The following is a 27,628-nucleotide window of genomic DNA, read 5'->3' on the forward strand; positions in this document are numbered from 1 at the left end:
AGGGGAGAGTGTCGTCCACTGAGCCGTACGGAACCGACTTGTAGACAGGATAACCTTCCTTTGCTGGCCAAAAGAAAAAACATTAGTCAACGTTAGTGATGCTCTTCTGTACAACATGAAGGAAATACGAGTTAATCTCACCCAGTGTCAGGGAGACGTGATCACACATCCCCAGTAGCTGGCCGAAACACACCGAGCCTCCATCTTTTTCTATCCCCCACTCCTCCATCCTAAAGTACAAATGTTCATTTTAAACACTCAAACTTTAAATATTCCTGTCCTTTACAGTCATGAGAAAAGATCAGGATACTCCGCCACAACCTGGGAGTTATTCCAGCATATTTGAACCTACGAATGTTTAAAGATCTTAAGTATTATGCTTCCTTGAACAGGTTAGGGCAGGTCTATGGTCTATAGAGAACATGTTCGTTATGTTTTTGCACAGAATTATTAGATTAGATTTTAGTCTGCTCAGTTCTGCCTCTTTTGAGCTCCTTTCAGAATGAGCTGCTGCTGGATTCACCCCCCAAATCAACACTTTACACTCTCACATAAAAGTGGCTGCAGACAGATCCGTAAATATACAACTATGCATCTTTGAAAAGCAGAACCGGAGCATCCTGTACAATAAACAAGACTACAGGAAGTGGTTTCTGGATGGTAAGACAACAACAAAACACTTGTCTTTTCTAGAAGCCATTGTACAGTGCATACAGCAGTAAAACCAGCTGACCAAACATGCTGGACCTCAGCTTGGGTTGCTAGGTGACAGTACAATGCTAGTCGATTGTTATTTTTTGAAGCAGCGAATGTGACACACACCAAACACGTCTGTTTAGTGTTTTTTAAGCAGTTGGGCTGGTTTTAGAAGCAGTTGAGACTTAAAAGAAAGTACAAAAACGTGCAAAATGTGAAATTTGCATATTGGATCCCCTTTAATATATCTAGCCTTCATCACGATGTTCGATTGAACTTAAATATCGATTTATTCCTTTAAAGCTCATTTAACTCCACGTCAAACAATGCCTTCTAAAGCTTTTATGTGTTTCTGCTTAAACAGAAGAGTGACTTCTGTGTGCTAATGGTGATGATCCTTCATTCTCTCCTTCAAACCTTTTCCTTCCGTATTTTTATGTCCTTACCTTTTAGCAGCTCGTCTCACAGACTCCTCATTGTGAGTGGCCACGATGATCCTGTAGCGGTCCGGTTTCTGTGCTATGGCTTCCAGCATCACATCCAGGCAGCCGTTATAACTGTTGCCACAAGAAGTCGTAAAATGTTACGGGTTTAATTCTCACTCTGCTGTGAAAACGTCTGAATTAATGAAGATTTTGACTTCTAAATGAAAATTAAATGAATACATAGATCACTTTTTTTGTCATAGCAAGTTCAGATGAGACAAGTTTTAGATTTCGCAATGACTGAACACTTTCAAGGTGGACCTGTTTTATCTCAGATCAGCATTCGCTGCACAGCCGACCACGAATAGTTAAAATCCGCAAATGCTTGAGAACCCCTATGAAAATAATTACAACTGCATACATTGATCGCTTATGCACTAAATACAACCATAATACGCATTAAGACAAACAGTAAGACAAGTTTTAATGAGGAGATTTTGACAAGAACGGCTCTTTGGGTTATAAAGATTCTATGGAGTTAAATTGAGGATATAAAATTTGTAAAAAACAAAAAAAAACAAAAACAAAAACGTTTGAACCAATAAAAGGCATAAAACTGAACAAAAATCTGAACCAACAAAAACTTGAATCTGAAAAGTTTTCAAATCTTTTTCAGTTTCCTTTCTCAGTTTAAAACCTTTTGTTTGGTTTGAAAATTATTTTTAAGTTTCAATTTTTATTTCATTTAAACAAACATTATGTCCTCATTTTAGCTCAATAGCACCTCGGGTTAAGTAAGTTAGCTTCCTATTTTATTTTAAATATTTTGGTCTTTTTATGAATTTTCCCTGAATAATTTAGTTAGATTCTAATGAAATATCCACTGTGTTATTAAAAACTTATGGAAATATAGATTTGGATTCAGTCATCTGAACTCATTATTTTGTGCATTCAATCAATCAATCAATCAAATTTTATTTGTATAGCACATTTCAGCAGCAAGGCATTTCAAAGTGCTTTACATAATTTTAAACAGTGAGAAAGAAAAAGAAAGTAATAAAAAGATAAAAAGAAAAGATAAAATCACAGCCTAACAGGACAAGGCCTCTAGCCTTGCAGCACCAGGCTCCGTCCGCCTGTTTCGCGAAAATTTTGCGCTAGGACTTTCACTGTCCTACGCGGATTTTGTGCATTAATTGGTTACCTGTTAGTCTAGAATTTACAGGGTTAAACAGTGAGAAAGAAAAAGAAAGTAATAAAAAGATAATAAAATCACAGCCTAACAGGACAAGGCCTCCAGCCTTGCAGCACCAGGCTCCGTCCGCCTGTTTCGCGAAAATTTTGCGCTAGGACTTTCACTGTCCTACGCGGATTTTGTGCATTAATTGGTTACCTGTTAGTCTAGAATTTACAGGGTTTTATATACGCGCAATGACTCCCAGTCACTCGCAAATACATAGAAGGCATCAATTGCCATAAGCAACTGTAAACAGGTGGGTTTTAAGTTGAGATTTAAAGGCACCCAGTGTTTCAGCTGTTTTACAGTTTTCTGGAAGTTTGTTCCAAATCCGTGGTGCATAGAAACTGAATGCTGCTTCTCCTCGTTTGGTTCTGGTTCTGGGGATGCAGAGCAGACCAGAACCAGAAGATCTGAGGGGTCTAGATGGTTGGTACAGCAATAACAGATCTTTAATGTATTGTGGTGCTAAACCGTTCAGTGATTTATAAACTAACAACAGTGTTTTAAAGTCTATTCTTTGAGCTACAGGGAGCCAGTGTAGGGACTTTAGAACTGGTGTTATGTGCTCTATCTTCCTGGTTCTAGTGAGAACGCGAGCAGCAGCGTTCTGGATCAGCTGCAGCTGTTTGATTGATTTATTAGTCAGACCTGTGAAGATGCTGTTGCAGTAATCAATACGGCTAAAGATAAACGCATGGATGAGTTTCTCTAGATCCTGCTGAGACATTAGTCCTCTAATCCTGGAGATGTTCTTCAGGTGATAGAAGGCCGACTTTGTGACTGTCTTTATGTGGCTCTGAAGGTTCAGGTCAGAGTCCACCACTACTCCCAGGTTTCGGGCCTGATCCCTGGTTTTCAGTTGTAATAACTGAAGCTGAGCATTGATTCTAGTTCGCTCTTCTTTCGGTCCAAAGATAATAACTTCAGTTTTGTTTCTGTTCAGCTGGAGAAAGTTTTGGCTCATCCACACATTTATCTGATCTAAGCATCTGTTCAGTGATTGGATGGGGTCAAAGGTCACCTGGTGACATCGTAATGTAGAGCTGTGTATCATCCGCGTAGTTATGGTAGCTAATCCTATTTCCTGTTATAACCTGAGCCAGTGGGAGCATATAAATATTGAAAAGATGGGGTCCTAGGATTGAGCCTTGGGGTACCCCACATGTGACCTTTGACCTCTCTGATGAGAAGTTTCCAATTGAAACAAAGAAATTCCTGTTCTTTATGTAAGATTCAAACCAGTTGAGCACTGGACCGGAGAGTCCGACCCAACTCTCCAGTCGATTCAGTAAAATGTCGTGGTCAACAGTGTCGAAAGCTGCACTGAGGTCCAACAGAACCAGCACTGTGGTTCTCCCACAGTCTGTGTTTATATGGATGTCATTGAACACTTTTACAAGGGCCGTCTCCGTGCTGTGGTGAGCACGAAAACCAGACTGGAAGGAGTCAAAGCGATTCATTATTGTTAAGAAGTTATTTAATTGTTTAAAAACTGCTTTTTCAATACCTTTGCTGATGAATGGGAGGCTGGAGATCGGCCTGTAATTCTGCAGTAGTGATTTGTCTAGATTGTTCTTTTTTATCAGTGGTTTGATAACTGCTGTTTTCAAAGTCTGGGGGAAAACACCTGAAGACAACGATGTGTTTACTATATGGAGCAGATCATTAGCAACGACAGGCAGGACTTTCTTAAAGAAATGTGTGGGTAGGACATCCAGACAGCAGGAATTGGAGCTTAATTGACTTATAATTTCCTCTAGGGTTTTATAATGAAGTAGTTGAAATTGGGTCATTTTTCCTGCATTCGTTTTGTTTGGGCACAGCATTGGTACTGGCTTTGGAGTGGATGTGCAGATTAATCCTCTGATCTTTTGAATTTTCTCTGAAAAGAAACTGGAGAACTTGTTGCAGGCGTTAGATTGAAGTTCAGGTGGCAGCATCACAGGAGGATTTGTGAGCCTGTCAACAGTAGCAAATAAAGCTCGGGCGTTGTTAGTGTTTTTGTTTATGACATCTGCAAAGAAAGCCTCTCTTGCAAGTTTTAGTGTTGTGTGATAGTTACGTAGTCTTTCTTTGTAGATGTCATAATAAACGTGTAGTTGAGTTTTACGCCATTTCCGTTCGGCTCTACGGCAGAGTTGTCTTGCAGACAGAACTGTTTGTGCATTTCTCCATGGAGATTTCTTCCTACCAGACACAACCTTCACTTTAATGGGGGCAATGTAATCAATGATATCTGAAAGTTTGCATTGAAAATCATCTACCAACTTATCTACGTTATTATAGTTTAAGGGCGAGGAAGCAGAGTAGATTTGATTAAATGTTTCTGCTGTGTTTTCTGTGAAAGTACGTTTTGTGACAGGAACTTTTTGTCCAAGTGGGCTAACAGATAAAGAACATTCAAAGATAACAGCAAAGTGATCAGACAGGGCGACATCAGTTACAGAGACATTGGAAATATTCACACCCTTACTGATAACCAGGTCCAGTGTGTGTCCATGAGTGTGTGTTGCTTGTTTGACATGTTGTGTTAAACCAAAACTCTCTAATATATCAAACAGCTTTTTTGCCCCTCGGTCTTGGGGGTTGTCAACATGAATGTTGAAATCACCGACAATTATTAAACAATCGTAATCAATGCATAGGAGAGACAGAAGTTCATTGAAGTCCATAAAGAAATTTTCCTCATATGTTGGTGTTTTGTATAAAGTTAGTATCAAAGTTCTTTTGTGGCCTTTTACCTCAATTCCAAGATACTCAAAAGACATGAAATGACCCATAGAGATTTTGCCACAGTTCATGGTATTCGTAAATATTGAAGCCACGCCTCCTCCTTTTTTATGTTTTCTATTCTCACTTAAAAAATTGTATGTAGGAGGCGCTGATTCAATTAGTATGATTGCTTCATTATTGTCATTCAGCCATGTTTCTGTCAGAAATGAAACATCAATATTATGCTCGGTGATGAAATCATTAATTAATAGAGCTTTAGCACAGAGAGATCTGGTGTTTAAAAGAGCCAGTTTAAGTGACTTGGAGGCTGAAAGTTCTTCAGTCTGAGGTTCCTGTATGCAGGGGATCAGTTTGAGGTTTGAATTAAGACCGCTGCTTTTTGTATTTCTGTTTTTTCTAACTTTTCTTCTAGTGATCCGGACAGGTAATGTCCTGCTATGAAATGTCGGGGGGCCAGACACATTCTGGTGGAAGACGATTGTAAAGATAATATCTGGACCCCGGTCTCAGACCTCAGAAACGCAGAGCGCTGGATCCTCAGGGAGGTCAGAGGCAGGTGGCTTAGATGAAGTGAGGTCTGCTATGTTAGCGCTAAGGAGAGTCGTGCCGAGGCGAACCTGTTGATCTATTCCAGCCTGCTGAGAGGAGAAAGAGTCCGTCCGCCTTCCTTTCTACATCCTCAAAATTATCCTCATAAAAAACTTTTTTTTGTCTGAAAGCCTTCAAATTAAATATTGATTCAGCAATATTTAATTTGAAGTCAATCTGACAGCAGTAGATATCCAAACAAATTGTCTTTGAGTAAAGGTACCAATACTTTGGCTTATTTTCACGTAAGTAAAATTAAAAAGTAGTAGTCCAAGAAGTTAAAGTAAAATATAGAAAGAAACTGCTCAGGTAATAACTGTTTTACCTGATTTAATAATTAGAAATATCTTCAGACTGAAAAAGGTAGAAATGTGCTTGCAAATTGTCATTTGTTTTTCAAATAAATGTTTATTGAAATAAATTATTTATTTGAACAACGCAAATAATATAATTATGAAATAACTAAATGGCATTTGTACATAAAACTTCCAAGAGACAGTGGGACTATAAATACCTTTTTGGCGTGCTTTTGTTGACATTTTGTTTTTCACAGAGGAGCATTGAAACCCTTACCTCACCAGTTTCTAAATCCGCCGCTGGGTGAATTTATTCAATATTTTCTGCACTTCCAGTTTGGGGTTAAAATAAATCAGCCACAAGTTACAATAGGTTTCACTTTTCCGCACGATGGCGTCTTCTATGAATATACTGACAGCCCAATCAATTAAAATCAAAGTACAGCATATTGTTGTTGCAACTGTTACACTTTTTACACCCTGACCCCTGAGGCGATTATTGCTCGTTGTTATAGAAGAATCTTACCTTTTTAAAATTATTTTAGATGGACTAAATACAATATGATTGGTTTTAAACCACGCTTTATTTTGGATGCATTCACATCGGAAGATTATGTTAACCATTGCCCGACAATGGGGAGGTTAAGCCTTCAAGTACAAAAACATTTACTCCGCGGCCATATTTCCTCACTAATGTAAAACTCTTACCCGTCCATTGCCAAAAACGGTTCCTTAAAATGAGGTAGAGCCAGCACTTCTTCCTCCTCTATGCCGTTTCTTCTTCGACGTTTATTTTGGTGGTTCTCAACAATGTGGTGCATTACCGCCACCAACTGGTTAGGAGTACGGACCGGAATGATGCTTGAGCCAAACAAACGAAATAATTAAATAAAAATAAATACAATTGAACCCTCATAATTTAATGCAAGTACATTCACTTTAGAAACTAAAATTAAAAATGTTAAAATCTGCAACAGAACATTATCTATTGTATTCGGAGTTTAAGAAAACTCAACGCTGATTTTTTTAAGAGGTTCAAATTAATGTGAAGTAGATGCTTTTGAAATCTGCAAGACAACTCAAACAAATAATCACCTATTTTTAACATCCCAAATTTTTATTTATAAATAATTCTCTACACTGTATCTAGAGAAATAAATAGTTCAGACTTAGCTTATACGATTCCAGTGACGGAAAAATATATTTATTGATGTAAATGAAATAAAAAAAAAAAAACCCATTAATCAAAACATTAAAAAAAAGAAACAAGAACTTTCAAACCTGAAAAAATGCTCTTTATTTTTTAAATTAGCAGTTTCTAATTTCCATAAATACAAAAAAGTCTGAGTTGGCCTAATTCTGCAAGTATGTATTGTTCTTTCCTCTGAAGTCAATACTTTAGTGTTGACATTACATGGAAGATTATTTTGAGTTTTCAAAAAATAAAGCTCACCAGCACAATGTTATAGATCAATATTCAGTTTAAGAAGTGAAAGTTGCAGATGCCCACTTCACTTACAAGAAAAAAATTAAGACTTTGTAAATCTTTAAACTGTTTAAAAAAAAACAATCATGTCTTTCAGTTAATCATAGAAATATATTCGTTTATTTCATAAATCCACATTTAATCAAAAGCAACAAAAAGTTTAAGAACTTTATTTTTTAAAACTATAGAAATCTTCAGCCGTTCAGTGGTATTTTATGCTTGCGAAGCACTGTAGGGAAAAAATAAATAAAAACATATTAACATTTAAAACAAATGAGTAATTAACATTGTTGATTATTAACTTAGAAAAATTTTTTTAAATCTCCCACAGAGTAAAATGACGCTACCTTCCTTTAACCTTTCTACTTCTTGCAACAGATGTTCACATTTGGTACAACCTGGAGTCAAGAGAAAGGAGACAAAATAAAATATATTTTTCTGTCAGAAAATTTCTCGCATTAATGAAGTTGGAGTAGTGATTTAGTAGAGGATGCTGACAATTAGATTTTTAGGAAAATTCAGTTTCCACACATTCTTCAAATTAGTTAAATTTTCCAGAATCAACTTTTCAGAGTTCTCAGTATATTGTAGGAGACACATGATCAATATCAATTGATGATACGTCTGATATAATGCTCAATAATTTTGCTGAACTAAAATCCATGCAAAGCATTCTGGGAGATGTAGGCAGAGGAAGCTGCTCAACCACTGACTGTATTATTACTGTGTTTGAGAGGTTTTTTTTTATTTCAGGTTTCTTCCATAAACGAGATCTAAGATCTCAGTGAGACAACCTGCATATATAAAAGTGAAATAAAACAAAAATATCTGGTTTTATTGTACAGTATTTGCTTCACCATCACCAGGTGACATTAAGAAACCTGAAATGAAATCCAAACAGAAATGTTCACATTCTTCATATGGTTTACATGGAGTGAACATGTGACAACCAGGAGTTATCCATAAATAAATTAAATTATATTTTGGTCTTCTTACCCTGGCTTTGCGGTTTAACATGGTTAGCTCTGGGATTGGCAGCCAGCAGTTTTAAGCCCTTCCCCCTGCTGATGACATCATATGATGCTGCTGTTTTAGCAGCTGCAGCATCTTAAAGTTGAAGAGAAATGGCTCAGATTGTTAAATCTACTCTGTTGCTGCTTGTTGTGCATCAGAACCAAGTTACCGACCAGTTCTGGAGGATTTATCAGGGGCAGATCTGTGGCCGGCTGTTGGCCATTTCCCTGGTTTCACCCCGCTGGCGGCGCCGCCGACGGATGCGGGAGCTTCAGTTGTGCTGGCATCTAAAAGGATTAGTGAGAATAACTTTTACTCATTTATCAGCTTCAGTGAGAATGTGGAAATTAGTTTCCCTAAAAACTATAATCAAGATTCGTGAAGACAAGATTTTTTTTCTGGCAGTTTCTTTGCACCAAAAATATGGAACAAACTTCTGGAAAATTGTAAAACAGCCGAAACACTGAGTTCCTTTAAATCAAGACTGAAACAGCGAGAATAAATGTTACTTATTGTTGTGTTGACAAACTAGTTCAATGCACTTTAAAAATAGGAATAACCTTTTATTTGTTAAAGATGGTGCAACATATTTTATTTAAATTTGTGTCAACACCAAGTGTGACACTTTTACACAACATTTGCATAAATATCACAACGTGCTGCAGCTTTACTTCCATATTTACCCGCTTTCTTCCTCTTTGACACAGGCAAAGCGTCTCCTTTCGCCAAAGGATGCCTCTTTCCTGGTGCCATCTTCGTGACAGAGTTGGCAGCTAAATGAAGAATAAACAGACTAATTAGGAAACAAACTGCAACAGTGAGTTCTCAGTGTTTCATATGCATTCAGAGGGCTGGCTGGACCGATTAATTGGATTAATCAATTACTGAAATAATCGTCAACTAATTTAGCAAACGATTAATCTCTAACTGGAGTCTAAACCCCCCATAAAAAGTTAATAGCTAAAAAAACAAAACATATTCAGAGCAGTAATTAAGCCAAAAGGACAAAAAATATAAATACATTTTGCATAAAGGTGTAAAACAACTTTGTCAAAATTCTTTACGAAAAACTCACCAGGTTGGATTGTTTTAGCTTCATCTGGCTCAAATTCACTAAAAGAGTGCTTTATATTATTAAATTTTAGGCAATAAATGTCTATTTTCTTACTAAAAAAATAATTGAATTATTTATTTGCATTTTAATGTACTTCTAATATTGTATAAAAAAAGCTTAAGAGGTTAAATGAAAAATGTTTTTTATCCGATTGTCAGAATAATGCATAGAATAATCAATTTCTAAAATAATCAATATTTAGAACCTCTGCCACTAACATTATGAAAACCAATTTTTGTACATTTAGAATGAAAGTTGGTATTTAGGTAAAATATAAAATATCTTAAAGAAAAAAGAAGCAAAAACATTCAAAAAACAACTAATGCGAGTCTTTAGTTCTGATGGATTTTCACATTAGTTCACTTGGTGATAACAGAGTTTATTAAATCAGGAGAAAATGGTCCAATTCTGATTACAAACTAATCAACTGGTGCATCAGTGTAAAAAAACCTGCAAGCAAATAAAACAAAACAAAGGCATTAAAATCCTTATAAATCTAAAGATTGATTAGAAAAGTCGCAGGTTTCTTTACCTGGCGTCAGTCTGCTAGGTATTTATGTTTGAGTTTTAAACAAAGAGAAGCATGCATCCTGACCAGGTGTGAACAAACCTGCAGGTCCACTTGGTTTCTCTGTGCTTGAGCAGGGAGCTGCTCTCAGACTCAGTGTAGCCCTTGGCAAGCCAACGGGAATGCCGCTCACCTGAGGTCTCTGCAAGCCAGAGGGGGGCGGCAGCTTGGAGGCTGCAAATGGAGCAGAGGAACATTTTCAAAAATACACAAAAATGTGTAATTTTTTGCACATTTGGTCACATTGAACCCAAAAACATCTGTGTATTTTATTGGAAAGTTATGGACTGAGACAACGTGGAATATAATTGTAAAGGAGAATGAAGACGGTGCTTTCTACATTACATTTTTAAATAGCAATCCTTAACATGTAGTGCATATTTATATTCAAATTAAATTAATAAAATATGGTGCAACTATTACCTTCAGAGAGCCAGAAATTAGTAAAAAAAGTAAATAATTTTAAATAGTTTAAGTAATGTAATTTCAAAGTGCTCTATGAAAAGTAGCAACATTAATCGCAGAGTTTATTTTCTTCCTGAAGTGCCTAGTGGATCTAATTAGCAACATACCTAAATTTACACCGATGGCATCTGTCACAACAAACAATTAATTGCTTGATAACTTAACAAGCTTGATAATTTCCATGCTAATGATAAATATTTTTTGAAGGGCAATTTTGTTTACACTGACGTCATAATCCATTTTATTTAAGGTTTTGGTTGTGTGTGTGTTTCTTACTGTCATTTTTATTCAATGTTTTTGGTTGTTGTATTTTATTAGTGGTATTTAAAATGTCTTCCAGTTCCAGTGTGAAGTGTTCCGCACAAAATAAAAGTTTATTAGTCTTTCAGAGGGCGAACTTACATTATTTTACTTAAAAATGGTCTCACAACTACAATATTTTGGCTTATTACAATAATTTCTGGGACAATTTATCATCCAGCAAAATCTGTTAGGGGAATGACGGCCTGCTTTATAGAACAATGTATTACTGTAAATGTATAAGAATAGGGGGTAAAAGCAAATCAGATGTTGGTTGAATAAAATATTCAATCTGCAGAAGAATTTCTGAAAACGAAGCATCACTGCTCACCTAAAGATCGCAGGTTGTACGAACTTGAGTTTTTCTGGAATACAAAGGATCACAGACGTATAAAGATACAACCATAAAGTTAAGTAAAATGATCAGATCAAAAGCAACAAAATTGCTTTATAAACTCAGCAGCACCCAATGTTTTTACCTCCTGTTCCTTTGGAGCAGCAGAACTTTTCGCAGCCTCCCCATCGGGTCTCTGTCGTTTCACCAGCAGGCCTGTTGCCGCCGCTGGTGGATTACGTTTCAACTCGGAGGCAATTTTGGAGGCAGGGTAAGGGATTTTAGCTGTGGGCTGCTTGAAGAATGTTTTACGATCACCAATGATGTTTGACGGTTTGATGGTGCTTGACAGCTCTATAGGTGTTTTCCCATAAAGTTTTTTCTGCACTGTTGGGATGTGGCCTGCCTCTCTCTTTGTCTCAGAGGGGAACAGTTTAATGCCCACCATTGGTGTAGAAGTTGCCAAGCACTGAGGTCTTAAATCCAAACTCTCATCAAAATCGGAAAGACTTGATTGTGAAAGATATATGGATGCATTGGCTGGCTGTAGAGGAGCTTCAAATGTCATGTTTGGGCTTCCATCCTTCTTGGTTTCTGGTTCTGCAGCTTCAAATGTCATGTTTGGGCTTCCATCCTTCTTGGTTTCTGGTTCCGCAGCTTCAAATGTCATGTTTGGGCTTCCATCCTTCTTGGTTTCTGGTTCTGCAGCTTCATTTGTTTGGAGTTTTGATGAGTTGTTTTCAGAACAGCCATCTTTAAGGGTAATTGTTGCATTTCTTGCTTTGGAAGTGGAGGAGCTGCCCAATCCGCTTTGATGACTGTCGTTTGAGCTAATTTCTGCCAAAGTGATCGTGTTGTTTAGTTGTGAGGGAAGCTTATAATCAAATGTGCCGTTCCGGTGACCAAGAGGAGCAGGAGTTTTCTCTAAGGCAGAACCGATCTGGAGTTTAGATTTTTGTAGAACATCTCCGTCAACAGTGGCATTCTGAGCTACAGCGAATGTGGTTTCCTTTCTGTCTGAGCTGCTCTGAGGCAAATCAAAGGAAGTTTTAGAGTCGACAGAAGTTTGCTGATCTCCGCTTTCCTCGAGATCTTTTGTCTTGCTTACGTTGGTTGGTAGAAGATCTAGAATCTCGTTATTGACGAAGGAAACGGTCTGCATAGAGAGCTGCTCAACTGCTAACGTGCCTTTTGCAGACACGTCTGGTTTCAGGGTTTGTTGTGACTCCTTGTTGGTTGACTTGGTGTCACAGCAGGTTGGCAGCTCTTCAGGTTTTTCTTTGGGTTCAGATTCCAACACAGGGGTGAATTTGTCCATGTCAGAAGACAAGTGTGCAGCCTGTACACACGTGTCACAGCCGGGGTTTTTTTCTTGAGTAATATTAATAGCTTGGATACAGTGTGTGTCTGAACTCTGATACATCTCTAGTTTTTGTCCACCGGTCTCCGATTCTGGGCTCCTTTGCGACTCCTTTGTGACCATCTCAGCCTCTATGCGATCATGGTTTCTTCTGGGTTCAGGACAAACCTCATGGGTTGATCTTTCTATGCCAGAGGAAGAGGTGTCGACAGTGTTGGAGGCATCACAAGAGGAGCATAGATCACGAGTAATATTGATAACTTGAGTGCCATTGTCTGGATTTTGAGATTTCTCCACTTTTTGTTCACTGGACTCAAATGAAGACTTGCCGTTTTCCAAAGTAACATCCTGAGTTACCTCCAAGGCTGACTTAATTGAGTTTTGCCTTGAACTCTGGGCAGAGTTTCTGCTCGTGCTGGAGACTTCCTCAATCGTGATTGTGTCCGATTTCTCCGTCATAATTTGATCACTATGATCAGAAGTCGCTCTGCCATCTTTCATGTCCATGAAGGACATGTGTCCAACTGGAGAGTCCCGCGTAACTTCAAGGAGGCTTATATCTTGTAAATAGTCATTCAAAATTCCTCGGAATGAAAGAGCGCGCTCAAAAGATTCATCCACCTTTGTACAAAAGCTATTTTGATGATCTGAAGTGTTTGTCTTTTTAACATAAAGCTGAGGAGTTGCATGTTGTCTTTCAGGGAAGACTGAATCATTCGTCGTCAGGTCCATCATTGAATCTGAGGTAGTATCGAACAGAGTAACTTCAGGCAAGCATTCATCGTTGATCATAGAGAAATCCTCGCTATTCTTTTGTGTCCTTGAGTCTCCAGTTGATTTTTGACAATTTGCAGCATGAAAACTAGAAGGACCAGCAAGATTAGGACTGTTTCCAAGTTTAAAAGGCTCTGGAGATGCACTTTTATTCCAGATATTTGGGTTTTTAAAGACTGGGGTTAGAGCATACTGGACACCTGACAGCAACGACTTTGCCTGGAAATCACTGCTTTTATTCTTTAAAGCAGGAGTGGAAGAGACAAAAGCATTCACACCATCTTCTTGCAACTGTAAGGTGAAATTCTCAGTGATTTCTAGCTTTGAAGAGTTATCAGCTTTAGGATCTCTAGGTGGAACATTTTCACGGCATTCATCAGCATGTGGATCCACTGTGATGTATGAGGCTCGAGTTGTTGTGGTATTAGCCATGAGAGAGCGACTCCTTTGTTTTGCTTTGAGGAAGACTGAAACAGGACTTTCCTCTTCTAAAAAAAAACCAACCAATACTAGAGAGGCTTTAAGCACATTTTCTTCAAAGTTCTCTCACAGTCTCAAAGCAGGCTCTCTGTGGAGGAAAAGAAAAAGATAAAAAAACAACAACTGTATTCCTAATTTATAACAAACATAATTCCACCATTCCACAAGTTTAATGAATAAAAAAATAGAGTTGGTGTTTGTTAATACAGTTTGATCTTATGCTGCTTCCTTTTCTTTGTATGAAAACCTGTTAGTTTTCATATTTGTATAATCAGAGGCCACTGAAGGGACTACAAAATAAAATCAAAATTATTTGCCAAAACTATGATTATATTTCAGGAGCCTTTCATTCAAATTCAGCTGGCCGATACAATATTTGGCCACACTGATTGACTTCCACTGACTTTATGTCAGACAGAGAGCTTAGGAAGCAAAATCCTAAGTCTAGGGAGAGTGAGAGAACAAAATATGGATTAGTTTAAATTAATTTTTACAACTCAGCATTACAACATTATGGTTTCCTAATATTTTTGAAACACTGAGAGCAAACAAAATTCTGATTATTCAGAGAAAACTGGCTGAGATACTCATCTTAGCCACACAAAAAATAAGCAAATGTTGTTGGCATCAGATTTTTAACCATCAGTGGAAAAAGCCATGGAAAAGTTTAACCACCTGAAGGGGTCATATTATGTTGTGGGTGTGGCGTGAATACCAAACTTTAAAAGTTGTGGCTAAACCAGTTGACCAGCTTATGCACGTCCAGACCCCTACATAAAACTTTATGGGCTAAAAGCATACAACTCGGGTCAAAGAGAGGAAAAAAGGGGGACAATTGATACTAACTTTGTCTGTCCGATGGTAAAATGTATAACTAAACATGGAGAAAACATTTCAGACGCTTTCTAAATATAGTCAAGAAAATATATTATGTTTTGCGTAAAATCACTTGCACGTGTTCACTTGGTAAAAATGTGGTGCGACAAAAAGTGTACTTATTACCTGAATAAAGAGAATCAGTAGCGGACCTAGACGAACAACATTACAGTTTTAAACTGATGACCAGATTGAGCCGTTAACCTCTCCCTTCTTCCAGAGTCAGTAAACTTAATGAAGACGGACTCAAACGTTTGAACATAGGCAAATACGTTTATAAAAGTATTACTGCTTAACTGTTGCTAAAACACTGAAAAGTAACTGAACGTACGCATTTAAAGGCTGTTGCTAATGCGCAGTAACTGTGGCAATTTCAACGAAAAATTCGCTTAAGAAAGCTTACCTTGGAGAAGACACGTCTATTTTATGTTTCAGGAGGTATTTTAACAGGCGATCTTTAGTTTTAGTTCAAAATCATAAACTTTAAGCCACCGTGATTTCGGACGAAATGCCAAAATCCATAAAAACAACACAAGAGTTGAAACGCCAGTCTAGTTTGAATCAGTTTCCTCGTTTTATAATAATACCAGCCAATCACAACCCGATGCTTCTTCTTCGTGACTCTTATCAGAACACTTTATCGCCATCTACCGCTTGAACAGGTTTATAAAAGAGGAGCTCAGAAAATAACCGACAGTTTTTGTAACAGTATTTTGATGTATTAAAAATACATATATAAAATAGTCATGGCTGACCTTGACAAATGACGACATAAAAATGCCCAAACAGAAACTAATAAATATATAAAAGAGTGAATTCTGAACAAGCCCGTCATTTCAGTTAAACGGCGCAGCCATATTGTGAGTGGCATTTTGTTGTAAAACAAGTTAAGCAGTGTCAAGAAAACCTTACTCAAGTAAGAGTGGAACTACTTCAACATATTTTAACTTACTACCTTGAAATAATATTTAAGTAAGAGTGAAAATGTTTTTGGTAAAAAGTCTGCTCAAGTACTGAGTAACTCGCCATAACTTCTGATTCAATATTGCGCAATAACATCATCAGACAGACAAAAAATTAAAAGTCATGTTTGTCTCACTTTCACATAAACTATAGGTGAGTCTCTGAATAAATATGGTGAAACTTAATTTTTTTTATTCAGTAAAATTACTCACAGTAGGTTGAGAAATGTAACTTAAGTAAGCGTTGCGATACTTCATATTAAAAGTAAAAAGTACAGTGTAGTAAAAAAGAAAGAAACAACAACTCTGTATTTGGTTTTGCTTTATTATAAATGCTAAATACCAAAAAAAGTACGTAGTATGAAAATCTCAACAATGCTTTTAGTTAGATAAAAGACCAAAACAGAGCAATATTTATAATATAGTGAGCTATTCACAGAAAGCATTCAAATTATTGTTGTCACTCTTTGGGAGTTTTCTTCAGCTTGGTCTTGAGTTCAGACATGAGTGGATTTCCAAATCTGTGGAGACATAAAAAAAGAAACAAAATAAAATTTCTTTTGCTGAAAACAACAAAGTTTAGGGTGTGGGAACATTTTGTTGCTTCGGTTTTACCCTGGTTGTCCGGGTGGCATCCATTTGGGTCTCTTTGGTGCTTCATCCTTTTTGGCAGCATCACTTTTCTCTTCCTCTTCCTTTTTCTCATCAGATTCCTTTAAATTTAGAGTAAAATCACATTTAGCTTTCCCCGACATAAAGATAAATAGCGATGTATGAATTAATATAGGGCTGAAGTGAATAATCTCATTACTCAATCACAGAAATAATTGTCAACAAATTGATTCATTCATTAGTTAATCACTAACTGGAATATACAGACTCTAAGAAAGATAATTTGTTGAGGTGACAACACAGTCAGACCAGTAATTTATACAGAACTGTACAAGAATATATGCATTTTACATGCAAGTCCCTAAAAAACTGTACACTGAAGAAATTATGTATTTATGGAGAATTATGACCACTGAAAAAAAATCTGACTTTTTCTCAAAATCTTGATTTTATTCTCAGAATTCTGACTTTAACTTCAAATTTTAGTCTTCTGAGAAAATAATCCAAAATCTGAAAAAAGTCAAAATGCTTAATCCTCTTCCTTAGCTTTTGCATTTTACGTATTAAAATATTTTAATGTCTAATTGAATCATTTAATTTTTTATTTATTTGCATCTTTTAGTGTATTGTTAATAATGCATTAAAAATATTGAAGTGCTTAAATGAATACTCTGACATTTTTAATCTGATTAACTGTCAGAATAATCGATTAAAGAATCATTAGATTAATGCGACACCTGTGATTGTGTTTCTGAGCTGTCGTCGTGTCTTGGGGGCCGTTGTGTCTTCTTTAAAACAGGAAAACCTGCTCCAATCCCTGAATTCAAACATAAATACATAAATAATAAAAAAAATGCTGAAAACAGGGACTGACGTGCTGCAGAGAATCAAACCTACCAGGCAGTTTGATCCCGAGCCCCAAGCCGCCTAGAGGCAAACCCACAGGAATTTTACCAGGCACCGGCAGGGACGGAGTTGGATCCACAGACGGCTTATGGATTAAGGAGCGGGGGTCGGTCGGGGGCCTAACACGAGGGTTTTTCACCGCAATGCGAGACTTTTGCACTGCAAAGTCAAGCAAGGCGGCATCAACCTGCAAATAAAAAAATCATCTCATTCTATGGCTTATCTGCACACTGCAAGAAATCAGAAACTTACCAAATATTTTAGTCTGTGTTCTAGTGCAAATATCTAAGCACACTTGAATTAAGACAAAATTAACTTACAAGTAACTTTTCAGCAACGTATGGGAGCTTGATTTAAGTCAATAATTGCTTAATATTAATGAAAATGTTCTTGTTCCACTGGCAGATTATTTCACTCATAAGACATTTTTCCCATGTGTTAAGTGAAATAACACATGGATGAAACTAGAACATTTTCATCCATGTTAAGGGATTATTAGCTAAAAACAAGCTCCTGTATCTTGTTGAAAAGTTTCATCTTAATTCAAATGTACGAAGGTATTTACACCAGAAACTAGACCAAAACTACTTGGTAAGATTCAGTGTTTTTGCAGTGAACTTCAGAGAACTGATATTGCTTTGGTTTGTCTGAAACAATACCTCGGTCCAATCTTCTTCCAGCTCAGTCCCGCTTGGGGCTGGAAACGATTCGCTGAGATCTTCTGAAGGTTTTTCCTCTGGTGCAACCAGGGAGAAATTTCTCTTCTCAGGTTCATTCTGAAGTTCACCTCCAGAAGGCGATTCAGTCAAAACACTTTCCTCCTCTGACAGAGGAGAGATCTGGGCTTCACTGGAGATGTCGGACTCTGTTGCTTCTGTCAGTGACGTAACATCTGCTTCTTCATCGTCTCCACTCACTGCATCTGTCTCTGGTTTAGTTTCATCCTGCTTCTCTTCAGCTGTGCCTCCTTCCTGATTCGGATGTTTTGGTTCTGGTGATGAAACTCCTGAATCAGGGCAGGATCCGATCTCACCGGATGCTCCCTCTGCTATCGGGTAAGGCTGAGGAGTTCCAACCATTTCTTCGATCAATGCAGATTCAGAGCTAGGTGTAGGAACTACACAGATGTCTTCTGAATTGTCTTTTTTGTCGGGAAGTAATCCGGTGTCTCCTGATTTAATTATCTGAGTCTCACTGAAAGTCTCGTCCAAAAACCCAGAGTCCAATGTGGTCAAGGAAGTTTCTGTGTCTTCTGAAATTGCCTCCATCACGCCCTCTTTCTTCTCCTCTGATGATGTTTCGCCTGGTTCCTCTGTAAGTTGGTCTTCTTTAATCCCACCAGTGTCCTTTGACATCGCTGTCTCGATCCACAAATCAAGGATTTCTTCATCAATCCCATCCTGATGTTCTTCAGCCGGATTTTCTGAGTGTTTCTCCGTTTCTTGCGGCTCATTTGCAATTTCACCAAGGGTCGTCTCAGATTCATCAGCTGTTTCTGCGTCTGTCGTTATCTGACGCTGCAATAAGGCTGATTGTCCTGTGATCAGATCAGATGCTGTCCCCACTGACTGAAGAGTCATGATCTCATTTAAATCCTGGACTTCGTGCTCCGGCTGACCTTCGTCTTGTTCTTCAGTGTCAAACCTCACCGACAGAAGTTCAGTGGCACTTTCATCAAATAATTTAGGCTCGGTCTCACGGTCATCCTCCAATCTAAAAGCTTGTACAAGTTCTGGACCAAGACTTATCTGTGTCATCTTCCCTTCTTCACTCTTGGGGGATTCAGGAGTTTCATCTGCAGAATCAACTCCTTCATCAGCTGCTACAGCGTCTCTTTTCTCACAGACATCTTGGGGCAGCCTGTTTGTTTCCCGTTCAGCCGTTTCGTCCTCATCCTCCAGTTCAGTCTCAAATTCCTCATCTGATTGTTTGATCTCTGTCTTCATTGAAGTATCCAGTAACTCGACCTTTCCTTCCTCAGAAAAATGATCTAATTCCAGATTTACGTTGTCGCTTTTTGGCTTCTCTGTATCTTCTGCAAATTGAAGCGTTCCAACCTGCAACTCCTTCTTGCTTTCCTCTGTGCTGCCTTCTCTTATCAGTAAATATTCACCTCCTCCTGCTTCACTGCTTTTAAAGACCTCCACCTCTTCTGGTAAGTGAATGGTCTGAATTTCCTCTGAATTTCCCCCCTCGAAGAACCTTTGTGTGGTATTTTCATCTGACTCGAGTTCATTGTTGTGCTCAGGAACTGCCTCTGGAGTTTCCTCGCACGCCTTGGTGTTGAGCTCGTGAGACAGGCCAGCCTGGCCTTCAATTACCCCCGAGGGAACGTCGCTAAAGCCAATGTTTATTTCCCGTTCAGACTCGCCTCCAGCTTTTACAGTAAGTGGGGCGGTTGTGCAAACTATTTTCATGCAGATCTCTTTGTTGGAAAGCCTCTCCTCAACATCTGATGAAATTTCCTCCAAAGTCATTTCTTTCTCTGTGTGCATACTGGTGACATCGTCCTCTTTAAATGTAAACTCAGTTTTTTCCTCTTCGATTCTTCTTCTGCTCTTGTCCTCTTCCAACTCCTCATCTGTTGTCTGATTCAGATCTTCGGTCATCTGGACATTGATGTCAGTTAGCTCATCTTTGCAGACAGGGAGAAGAGTTTCTACTTTAGTTTTCTCATCTGAGAAGTTCAGCTGTGATGCATCTTCACTGAGGTTTGCATCTTCCAGCATTGCTGCAGAAGCTTTATTGTCCCTTTCTTCTTCTGTCTTTTCCTTGCCGCCCTCTTCCTCCTTTGTTGGGGTGCTTTTTTGCATCTTGCTTTCCTCCTCAGAGTCTTCTTCATCTCCTTCTTCATCATCTTCTGCAATGTCCGCCAAGGTTTCCGACACTTTCCAACGATCATCCAGTCTCACATACTCCTCTTCTTCACTTGATTCAATCCCGTCTCTCACTCCCTCTTTTACCTGTACATGTCCAGATCCAACAGTTGCTTCCTCTTCATCGTTTCCAGGCGCCTCACTCTTTTCCTCAAAGTCTTTTTCACTTTCCTCTCCATCATCTTCCTGGTTTTCACTGCTCTCTTCCTGCATGTCTTCTTTGGCTTCATCAACGGATTGGTCGCTGTCTGTTTGGTCGAACTGCTCCTCTCCTGTGTCTTCATCAGCCTCGCTGCTTGTGGCACTTTGAGTTAAAATATTTTCTTCTTGTCTGACATCTTCTCTGCTACTCTTATCCTGCTCTTCCTCTACACATGTGACAGACTCTTCGTCCTCAACCCCCTCATCCTCAACCACACCAGACAACTCTTTGCAAACAAGGTGTTGAGTTTCCACTTGTTCTGTTCTCTCTGCTGAGTTTTCATTTTCAGATTTCAGTCGCGATGCATCTTCACAGACGTTAGCATCTCCTAGCATGACTGTGCCAGGCTCATCTTCTTTTTGCTCTTGTCTCTCTTCTTTCACGATGTGTTGTTTTTCCTCAAAGTCTTCATCTCGATTGACTTCCTCTATTTCACCTCTCTCTTCCTGAAAGTCTTCTTTGTTTTCAACTCTTTCTATTTCTTCACAAGTGTCCAACTTTTGGATCTCGGTTTTCTCTAGTCCAAGTTGGTGTGTCGTCGTGTCTTCAGTGATCAGCTGATCTGCAGAGTCGTTTCCTGTTTGGCTAAACTGTTCCTCTTCTGTTCTCTGATCATTCTCGCTGCTTGTGACACTTTGGGTGGAAATATTTTCCTCTTCATTTGTCCTTCTGCTCTTATCTTGTTCTGACTCTTCTGTTGTCTGTTGGTTTGCAGCTGTATTCAGATCTTTTTCAAAAACAATCATCTGGGCGTTCTCAAACTCATTGCAGACAGGAAGAAGAGTTCCTACATCGTTAGTTTTCTCAAAAGATAACTGTGATGCATTTTCACAGATGTTAGTAACTCCTAGCATCGCTGCGGCAGCCTCACCCTCCCTTTGTTCTCCTGTCTCTCCATCAGTGGTAAACTGTTCTGTCTCACTTTCTTCCTCAAACTCTTCTTCATTTTTTTCTCTATCATCCGCCTGGATTTCATTGCTCTCTTCCTCCAACTCTTCTTTAACTTCATCCACTTTTGGGACATCATCTTCTCTCTTTCTGCTCACAGACTCTTCCCCAACAACTTTTCCATCACCTCTTTCTTCCAGCTCTTCATCATTTGCCTCATTGGCTGTATTTTCTTCTTTCTTTTCAATCACTTCTGTTTCTGCAGAAGTGTGCAACTTTTTCTCTAGTCCAAGTTGATGTTCAGTCATGTTTTCATTGATCAGCTGTCCTGCAGAGTCATTTCCTTTTAGACTAAACTGTTCCTGATCGTCCTTGCTGCTTGTGACACTTTGGATTAAAACATTTTCCTCATGTTGGACATCTTGAACTGCTCTGCTGCTCTTCCTCTTCTCTACCTCTTCATGTGTTGCAGACTCTTCCTCCTCAATCCTCTCACCCTCTCCCACACCTGACAACTCTTTGCAGACAAGATGCTGAGCTTCTACTTGTTGCATTCTCTCTTCTGTGTTTTCATTTTCAGATTTCAGCTGTGAAGCGTCTTCACAGATGTTAGCATCTCCTAGCATCTCTGCCGCAGCCTCACATTCCCCCTGATTTCCGCTCTCTTCCTTTGCAGTGTGTTGTTTTACCTCACTTTCTTCTTTCAAGTCTTCTTCATTTTCTTCTTGTATTTCATCTCTCTCTTCCTCCAGGTCTTCTTTGTTTTCAATCTCATCTCTTTCTGCAGAAGTGTGCAACTTTTTCTCCAATCCGAGTTGATGTTCAGTCATGTTTTCATTGATCAGTGCCTCTGCAAAGTCATTTCCTTTTAGATCCTGTTCGTCCTCGCTGCTTGTGACACTTTGGGCTAAGACATTTTCCTCTTCGTCTGCTCTGCTACTCTTCCTCTCCTCTGACTCTTCATGTGTTGTAGACTTATGATCCTCTTCCTCCTCAACCCTCTCATCTTCTGCCACACCTGACAACTCCTTGCAGACAAGAGTTTCCACTTGTTGCGTTTGCTCTGCTGAGTTTTCATTTTCAGCTGAGAGATTCTTGCCTTCTTCCATCTCATAATCAAGATCTGCTGATAATTCTTCCACGGTCACATCTTCCTCTGCGGTTTGCATAATGGTGACCAGCACATCCTCTTCTGTAATTGTAAACTCGGTCATGTCTGGTTCTGTTTTTTGCACATCTTTGCTGCCACTTTGAGTTAAATTATCTTTGGCCATCCGTCCGCTCTTGTCCTGTTCTGACTCTTGTGCTGTTGCAGCTTCTTCAACGACTCTCATCTGGACATTGTCATCCTCTGATAACTGTCTAAGCTGAGTTTCTACGTCTTTAGTTTTCTCATCCGAGAAGTTTTCATTACCAGAGCCCAGCTGTGATGCATCTTCACTGATGTTTGCATCTCCTAGAGTCGCTGCAGAAGCTTTGTTGACCTTTTGATCTATCTTTTCATTGCTTTCCTCCCCTGAGTTTTCTTCAGCTTCTTCCTCAATGTCTGCCAAGGTTTCCACCACTTTTCGATGATCACCCGGTCTTGCTTCTCTTGAATCCAAGGGAGTGACGTCTTCAATCTCTCCCTCCTTTACCCATACATGTCCAGATCCACTAGTTGCATGCTGTCCATCGTTTTCAGGACCCAGACTTTCCTCACAAGTGTCACATTTCTCGATCTCAGTTTTCTCTTGACTGCCTTGATGTGCCTCTGCACTTTCTGTGACCACCAGCCCTGCAAAGTCATTTCCTGTTTGAGAACGCTGTTCCTCTATGTTCTCATGATCTTCTTCTTTGGGCTTCAAGTCGATGTCTGCAGCGCAGCGCTCCCATGCAACAACTGGCGAAGACAAACTAACAAGGGAAACAGTCGAAAGAGACGGTTCCTCGCCGACTTCAACCCCTCTGGCGTCATCATCATTTTGGCTACCGTCAGCAGGCTCGCCGTCGACTCCAGGTTCATCTGAGGGCGTTGGGTTATTATTGGTGGCTTCAACTGGTAGTGGCCTCAGGAATCTGCTCACAGCTTCACTTATGTAACACTGGGGAAGAGATGGGAAAGTGTTATTCATCTTAATGAGTGTGCTGTGCACAATCTGACGCAGAAGAGAGAAAGACATAAGAAGGCACTTAGTTCCACTTGTACACTAACAGTGCAATAGGCTTTTAAAACAATAGTGTCCTTGCCACTTTGCGGGCTGATTGTTAAAGGCCCTTTCCTGTTTTAGATCAACAATGGTTCATTAGAGAGTCTGAAAGAAGTGGCCTTCGCTGATTACCGATTAAATAACAGATCTCACTTATGTAATATTAAAGGTGTGCTGTTAAAATACGTGCATATTCCTGATATGTGCAAAACATGACAACGTTTTACAGTACTGTGAAAAAGTCATTTCCTATGTCCTTATGATCTGCTCGCAAACAAACAGGTATTTTTGTAATCTCCTACTTTCTAAAGATGTTTCAAAGAAATGTTGTCTGTTAAGCCATTTTGCTCTAAACCTAAGGATCATTTATGCATCATTTCACACCTGATAGTCTGGCAGACTTGGTTTGATTCAGGTCCAAAACTGAATTGTCCATTTGTGAATACAGTTATGAAAAACACAAATAGTTAATATAAAGCTATTTATGTTAATAGCTAAAAGAGAAATGCAGCAAACTGCAGGTACTCAGGCAGACAACCAGGCTTCATAACAACTCAGAGAAAAGCTTTACCATTCTTTACTATAAACAACAATAAATGTCCTAATTAACATATTTATTGTTGTAATCATAAATATAGTAGATAACTTCAGAAGCAAGACAAATCATTTCTGCATTTCAGTTGAAAACAAAACTGACTGGATTATTTTTATGCCTTTTTGTTTAAAACCTTTTGCATAAATACCACTAAATAGTGGTAAATTTTATTCAAAGTTAGCAAACTGTCAGCCATATAGTAGTGTAAGAAATCTGCCTATGATAACTCAGTTTAATTGGTAATCAAATGGCATTTTAGCAAAAAGAACCAGCAGCTAAAACCTGACAGTGAACATAAGAAGGTTTACAAAAGAGATATTTAAATATCTGAGGTCTTGTGTTCAGTGGCGCCACCAAGTGGGGTCGAGGTGCAATTACCATGGCTGTAAATTTGATGCCCCACCTCCAATCAGAGAGTCTGCATCCTGTTTATGAGCATAATTCAGAAGAAAAGAAGGCGAGTGCATGACGTTCAGAAATATTTTAAGGCCTATTAGTGTCTTTTTCTGTCCTTCATCAACCCACTCTGTTCTGTTTCCAGACAGCCTCTGCAAAGTCATGATCGAAAATCAGGCGTGGGCTGAAATATTTTAGACATGACCCTGATGCACACCTTGAGTTTTCAGCCATTTCATCCCAACATGCTTCATTAAGTCAATTAATTGACTTTAGAAACAAATATATTCACATAAATGCATGTATTTATATAAATTATAAGTTATAGTGAGTCCACAGTCAAACCTAAGAAACAATATATTGTCTTGCTTTTCTTCTCTTTTTTTTCTGACTGTATCAAGAGTTTTGTGTTGTGTATGGGATTAAATTCCTGCCATGTGTTGAAAAAAAGAGAAGAATTTGGACCTCTTACTTATAAGACATACATTTAAATAGAATTGGATAAGTCAATATCATGAGGAAGTTTGTAAAAACTGCAGGATATGAGATTAAGTATGGATGTGACAAAAACCACAACTATTGAAACTCCATGGACTGACTCAAAACATACTGTTGCTACTTTAGCAACATACTACATAAAGTAGTTGCTACTTTATGTAGTATGTTTCAAAACAGTATGTTTTGAGTCCTGGATATAAAGGAGAAGGATTTTAGATTGAAACTCAGTTCTATGTTTGAGTCTTATGTTGAAGTGAGAAAGGAAGTACTTCTTGTATTGCTCCATTGCTTGGATAAATTTTGTAGATACTACAGAACTGGTTAACCCTTATCAGACATTCATAAGAATCTAATTTTATTAAACTTAAGCTGTATCTTTTCATTAGAATGAATTACAAGATATTACCTCAGCTGAAATAATTAAGTGATTATCATGAGACATCAAATTATACACTTTTTCCCCATCCTGGTGGCAGAAATGGGCTTCCATAAATTGTATCATTATTTAAAGCTGCACTATGTAACTTTTATTCCAAAAACAGTTTTTACATATTTGTTAATATTAGACAGATAATGTGTGAAAAGACCGATTTTCCTCCATGAGCTGCTACCAATGGAAGAAATGCACCGCTCCCGTTCAAAAACAACCAATCAGAGACAGGAGGAGGGGCTTAGTGTTCCCCCTGCTAAATGTGCTAATGACAGAGAAACAACTGACCTTTACAGAAAAACCGTTTATCCTCCATCATCAGTGGCTATGCTAACTAGCCTGACCATTCACAATATGCTATGCTAGCTGTGCTAAGCCCCGCCTCCTGGCTCTGATTGGTTGTTTATAGTTAACATAAGCGTAACATACTGTCACGACATAGTGACATTTTCAAAAAATATGGAAATATATAAAAATACATGTATATTTTATCATAATGTTTAAACTGAGCCGATGTGTTTAAGCAGAGCAAATAATTTTAATAAATAGTGAACAAATAAAGAAGATAAAAGAAAAAAGTGGAGAAACATGACCGATGTAAGTTAAAGACCAAATATAGATGAATAGAGGAGGGAGGAGCAGATAACAGGGGACATGTATGTGTGTAATGTGTGTGTGAGAGACATCTAAACAGAAAGACACTATTAAAACATTAATGCTCATGTCGCAACTTTAAACTTTACCATCAAATCTCTGTAAAGTTAACCTGATATCTGCTCACCCAGACTGAGATCAGCGTCCTCTCCACCCGCTGAAACGGACCGTCGGGGTCCGGCTCCATCTTTGCGCCTCCTTCCTTGTTTAACTCTTGACCATTTGAAGCAGAGAAACAGAAAAGCGCAAGAGTTTATCCAGAAGCTTCATCAGAAAGCTGCTTCCAGACGCTCCTGCGTCCTGCAGGTGGACTTCTCTCTCCTGGCGTTTGTCCGGCGCTGTGACCAGGAAGAGGCTGATCCCAGCTGAGCACCGCGTCGAGCCGATGCGCTGCAGTTTGCGGATGTAAACAGCGCTACTTTTGACACATCAGACCACTAAAATGCATGTGATGAGTTGCTGAGCTGCAGTGAGAAATGCAATTTTAAAATAACTTTGAGTAGGCCGAGTCATGACGGGGAAAACTTCACCAGTGCATGAATTGATCTGCACTTTTTCCCCCAGCGATGCATGCTTAGTATGTATTTTTAATTGTTGCACGTTTAGGCTCAATAAAACGGCACGGGAAGACGTTTGTAGAAGTTAGGAATTGGAGAAGTTCCTCAAGGTGATAAAATTAGACTGCACAGGGTTTATCAGCGGCAGTTTGACCTACAGCACATTTCATCTGCTTCTACTTCTGTTTCTGTCACTACATGAAGAGAAGTGACAGAAACAGAAGTTAAAAATCTTATTTCACACACAGAGCCGTGAAAAGGTCGTTGCCCCCTTACAGATTTCTGCTGTTTTGGCTTTATTGTTGCTGCTTAAAGTTTCAGATCTGGAGAAAATGTCAGTATTGGACAAAAACTAAAAAACAAACAAACAAACAAACAAACAAACAAAAAAACAACCTGAGTAAATTTAAAATTAAGTTTTCAAATTATACACTGCAAGAAACACAACTCTGGCTGATAACATATATTGGGGAAAATGTTTTGCTATAAGTGAAATAATCTGTCAATTTCATCAATATTAAGGAATTATTGCCTTGAAACAAGCTCCTGTCTTGCTGAAAACTTACTTGGAAGTTAGTATTGTTTTATTTTAGGTCTATTAAGATGTTTACACTAGAAACTAAACCAAGAATACTTGGTTAGATTTGTGCTTTTTGCAGTGTAATCTCATTTGTGAAGTGAAAAGTTATCCTAACCAACCTGGCAGTGACATCTATGTGGCATGAGACTGATAATCTGAAAAAAATCAAGCTCCTCTGTTTTCTCCCAGTGTTAACTAGAAACAACCAATCAGAGCCAGGAGGCGGGCCTTAATGCTGTCAATCACCTTCCAGCGCTGCTTATTCCTTTCTGTCACTTTCCCACTTGCTCTCTGCTACTAGCTAGCTGCTAGTAGCAGCAGCTAGTAGTAGCAAGCCCGTCATGAATGCTAGGCTAGTTAGCATGACAGCCGATAAACAGTTTTTATGTAGCACATTTCGAGTAAATGAGATTGATTGACAGCACTAAAACCCTCCTCCTGGCTCTGATTGGCTGTTTTTGTTGCATTAGTAGCTGAGGGCTGAGGTGGAGGACGCTGATCTTTTCACAGATTATCTGCCTCATAAAAGTTACA

At 38.6% G+C, this 27,628-nt stretch overlaps 3 protein-coding genes across 3 annotated transcripts in view; all 3 read right to left on the bottom strand.

Moving 5' to 3' along the window:
* The window catches only part of LOC148153752 (ADP-ribosylhydrolase ARH1-like), a 49,790-nt gene extending 43,036 nt beyond the window's left edge, over positions 1-6,754 (bottom strand). Inside the window, exon 1 of the mRNA XM_088016398.1 lies at positions 6,687-6,754. Within this exon, the coding sequence (XP_087872524.1) occupies positions 6,687-6,694 (8 nt within the window). The 5' untranslated portion in view covers positions 6,695-6,754. The remainder of the gene's footprint in view (positions 1-6,686) is intronic.
* Positions 6,755-7,555: 801 nt separating this feature from the next.
* Positions 7,556-15,343, bottom strand: LOC106904140 (uncharacterized). Its single transcript, XM_014968303.2, has 9 exons — positions 15,153-15,343; positions 11,405-13,961; positions 11,257-11,290; positions 10,203-10,334; positions 9,162-9,251; positions 8,652-8,765; positions 8,461-8,571; positions 7,812-7,862; positions 7,556-7,693 (listed from the first exon to the last, which is right to left on the bottom strand). The coding sequence occupies exons 2-9, from the start codon at positions 13,823-13,825 to the stop codon at positions 7,659-7,661; spliced, it is 2,988 nt and encodes a 995-aa protein (XP_014823789.2). The 5' UTR covers positions 13,826-13,961; positions 15,153-15,343; the 3' UTR covers positions 7,556-7,658.
* Positions 15,344-16,016: 673 nt separating this feature from the next.
* On the bottom strand, positions 16,017-26,359 carry LOC106904146 (uncharacterized). Its single transcript, XM_014968313.2, has 6 exons — positions 26,085-26,359; positions 17,889-23,279; positions 17,221-17,416; positions 17,061-17,140; positions 16,327-16,424; positions 16,017-16,232 (listed from the first exon to the last, which is right to left on the bottom strand). The coding sequence occupies exons 1-6, from the start codon at positions 26,142-26,144 to the stop codon at positions 16,172-16,174; spliced, it is 5,886 nt and encodes a 1,961-aa protein (XP_014823799.2). The 5' UTR covers positions 26,145-26,359; the 3' UTR covers positions 16,017-16,171.
* Between the last annotated feature and the right edge of the window lie 1,269 nt (positions 26,360-27,628).

The sequence above is a fragment of the Poecilia mexicana genome, unplaced genomic scaffold (assembly GCF_051168715.1).
Source record: "Poecilia mexicana isolate PSO_F unplaced genomic scaffold, ASM5116871v1 scaffold_19, whole genome shotgun sequence".
NCBI classification, from domain to species: domain Eukaryota; kingdom Metazoa; phylum Chordata; class Actinopteri; order Cyprinodontiformes; family Poeciliidae; genus Poecilia; species Poecilia mexicana.

What these genes read in the sequence shown, in the direction of transcription:
- LOC106904140 (XM_014968303.2), bottom strand. Translation starts at nt 13,825, where the DNA reads ATGGCTAATACCACAACAACTCGAGCCTCATACATCACAGTGGATCCA. An exon ending in GTCAAAGAGGAAGAAAGCGG is followed by an intron (nt 8,766 to 9,161) that starts GTAAATATGGAA and finishes TAATCCTTTTAG; the next exon opens with ATGCCAGCACAACTGAAGCT. An exon ending in TGATAAATCCTCCAGAACTG is followed by an intron (nt 8,572 to 8,651) that starts GTCGGTAACTTG and finishes TTCAACTTTAAG; the next exon opens with ATGCTGCAGCTGCTAAAACA.
- LOC106904146 (XM_014968313.2), bottom strand. Translation starts at nt 26,144, where the DNA reads ATGGAGCCGGACCCCGACGGTCCGTTTCAGCGGGTGGAGAGGACGCTG. An exon ending in TGGAAGAAGATTGGACCGAG is followed by an intron (nt 17,417 to 17,888) that starts GTATTGTTTCAG and finishes TTTTATTTGCAG; the next exon opens with GTTGATGCCGCCTTGCTTGA. An exon ending in GCTCGGGATCAAACTGCCTG is followed by an intron (nt 17,141 to 17,220) that starts GTAGGTTTGATT and finishes GTTTGAATTCAG; the next exon opens with GGATTGGAGCAGGTTTTCCT.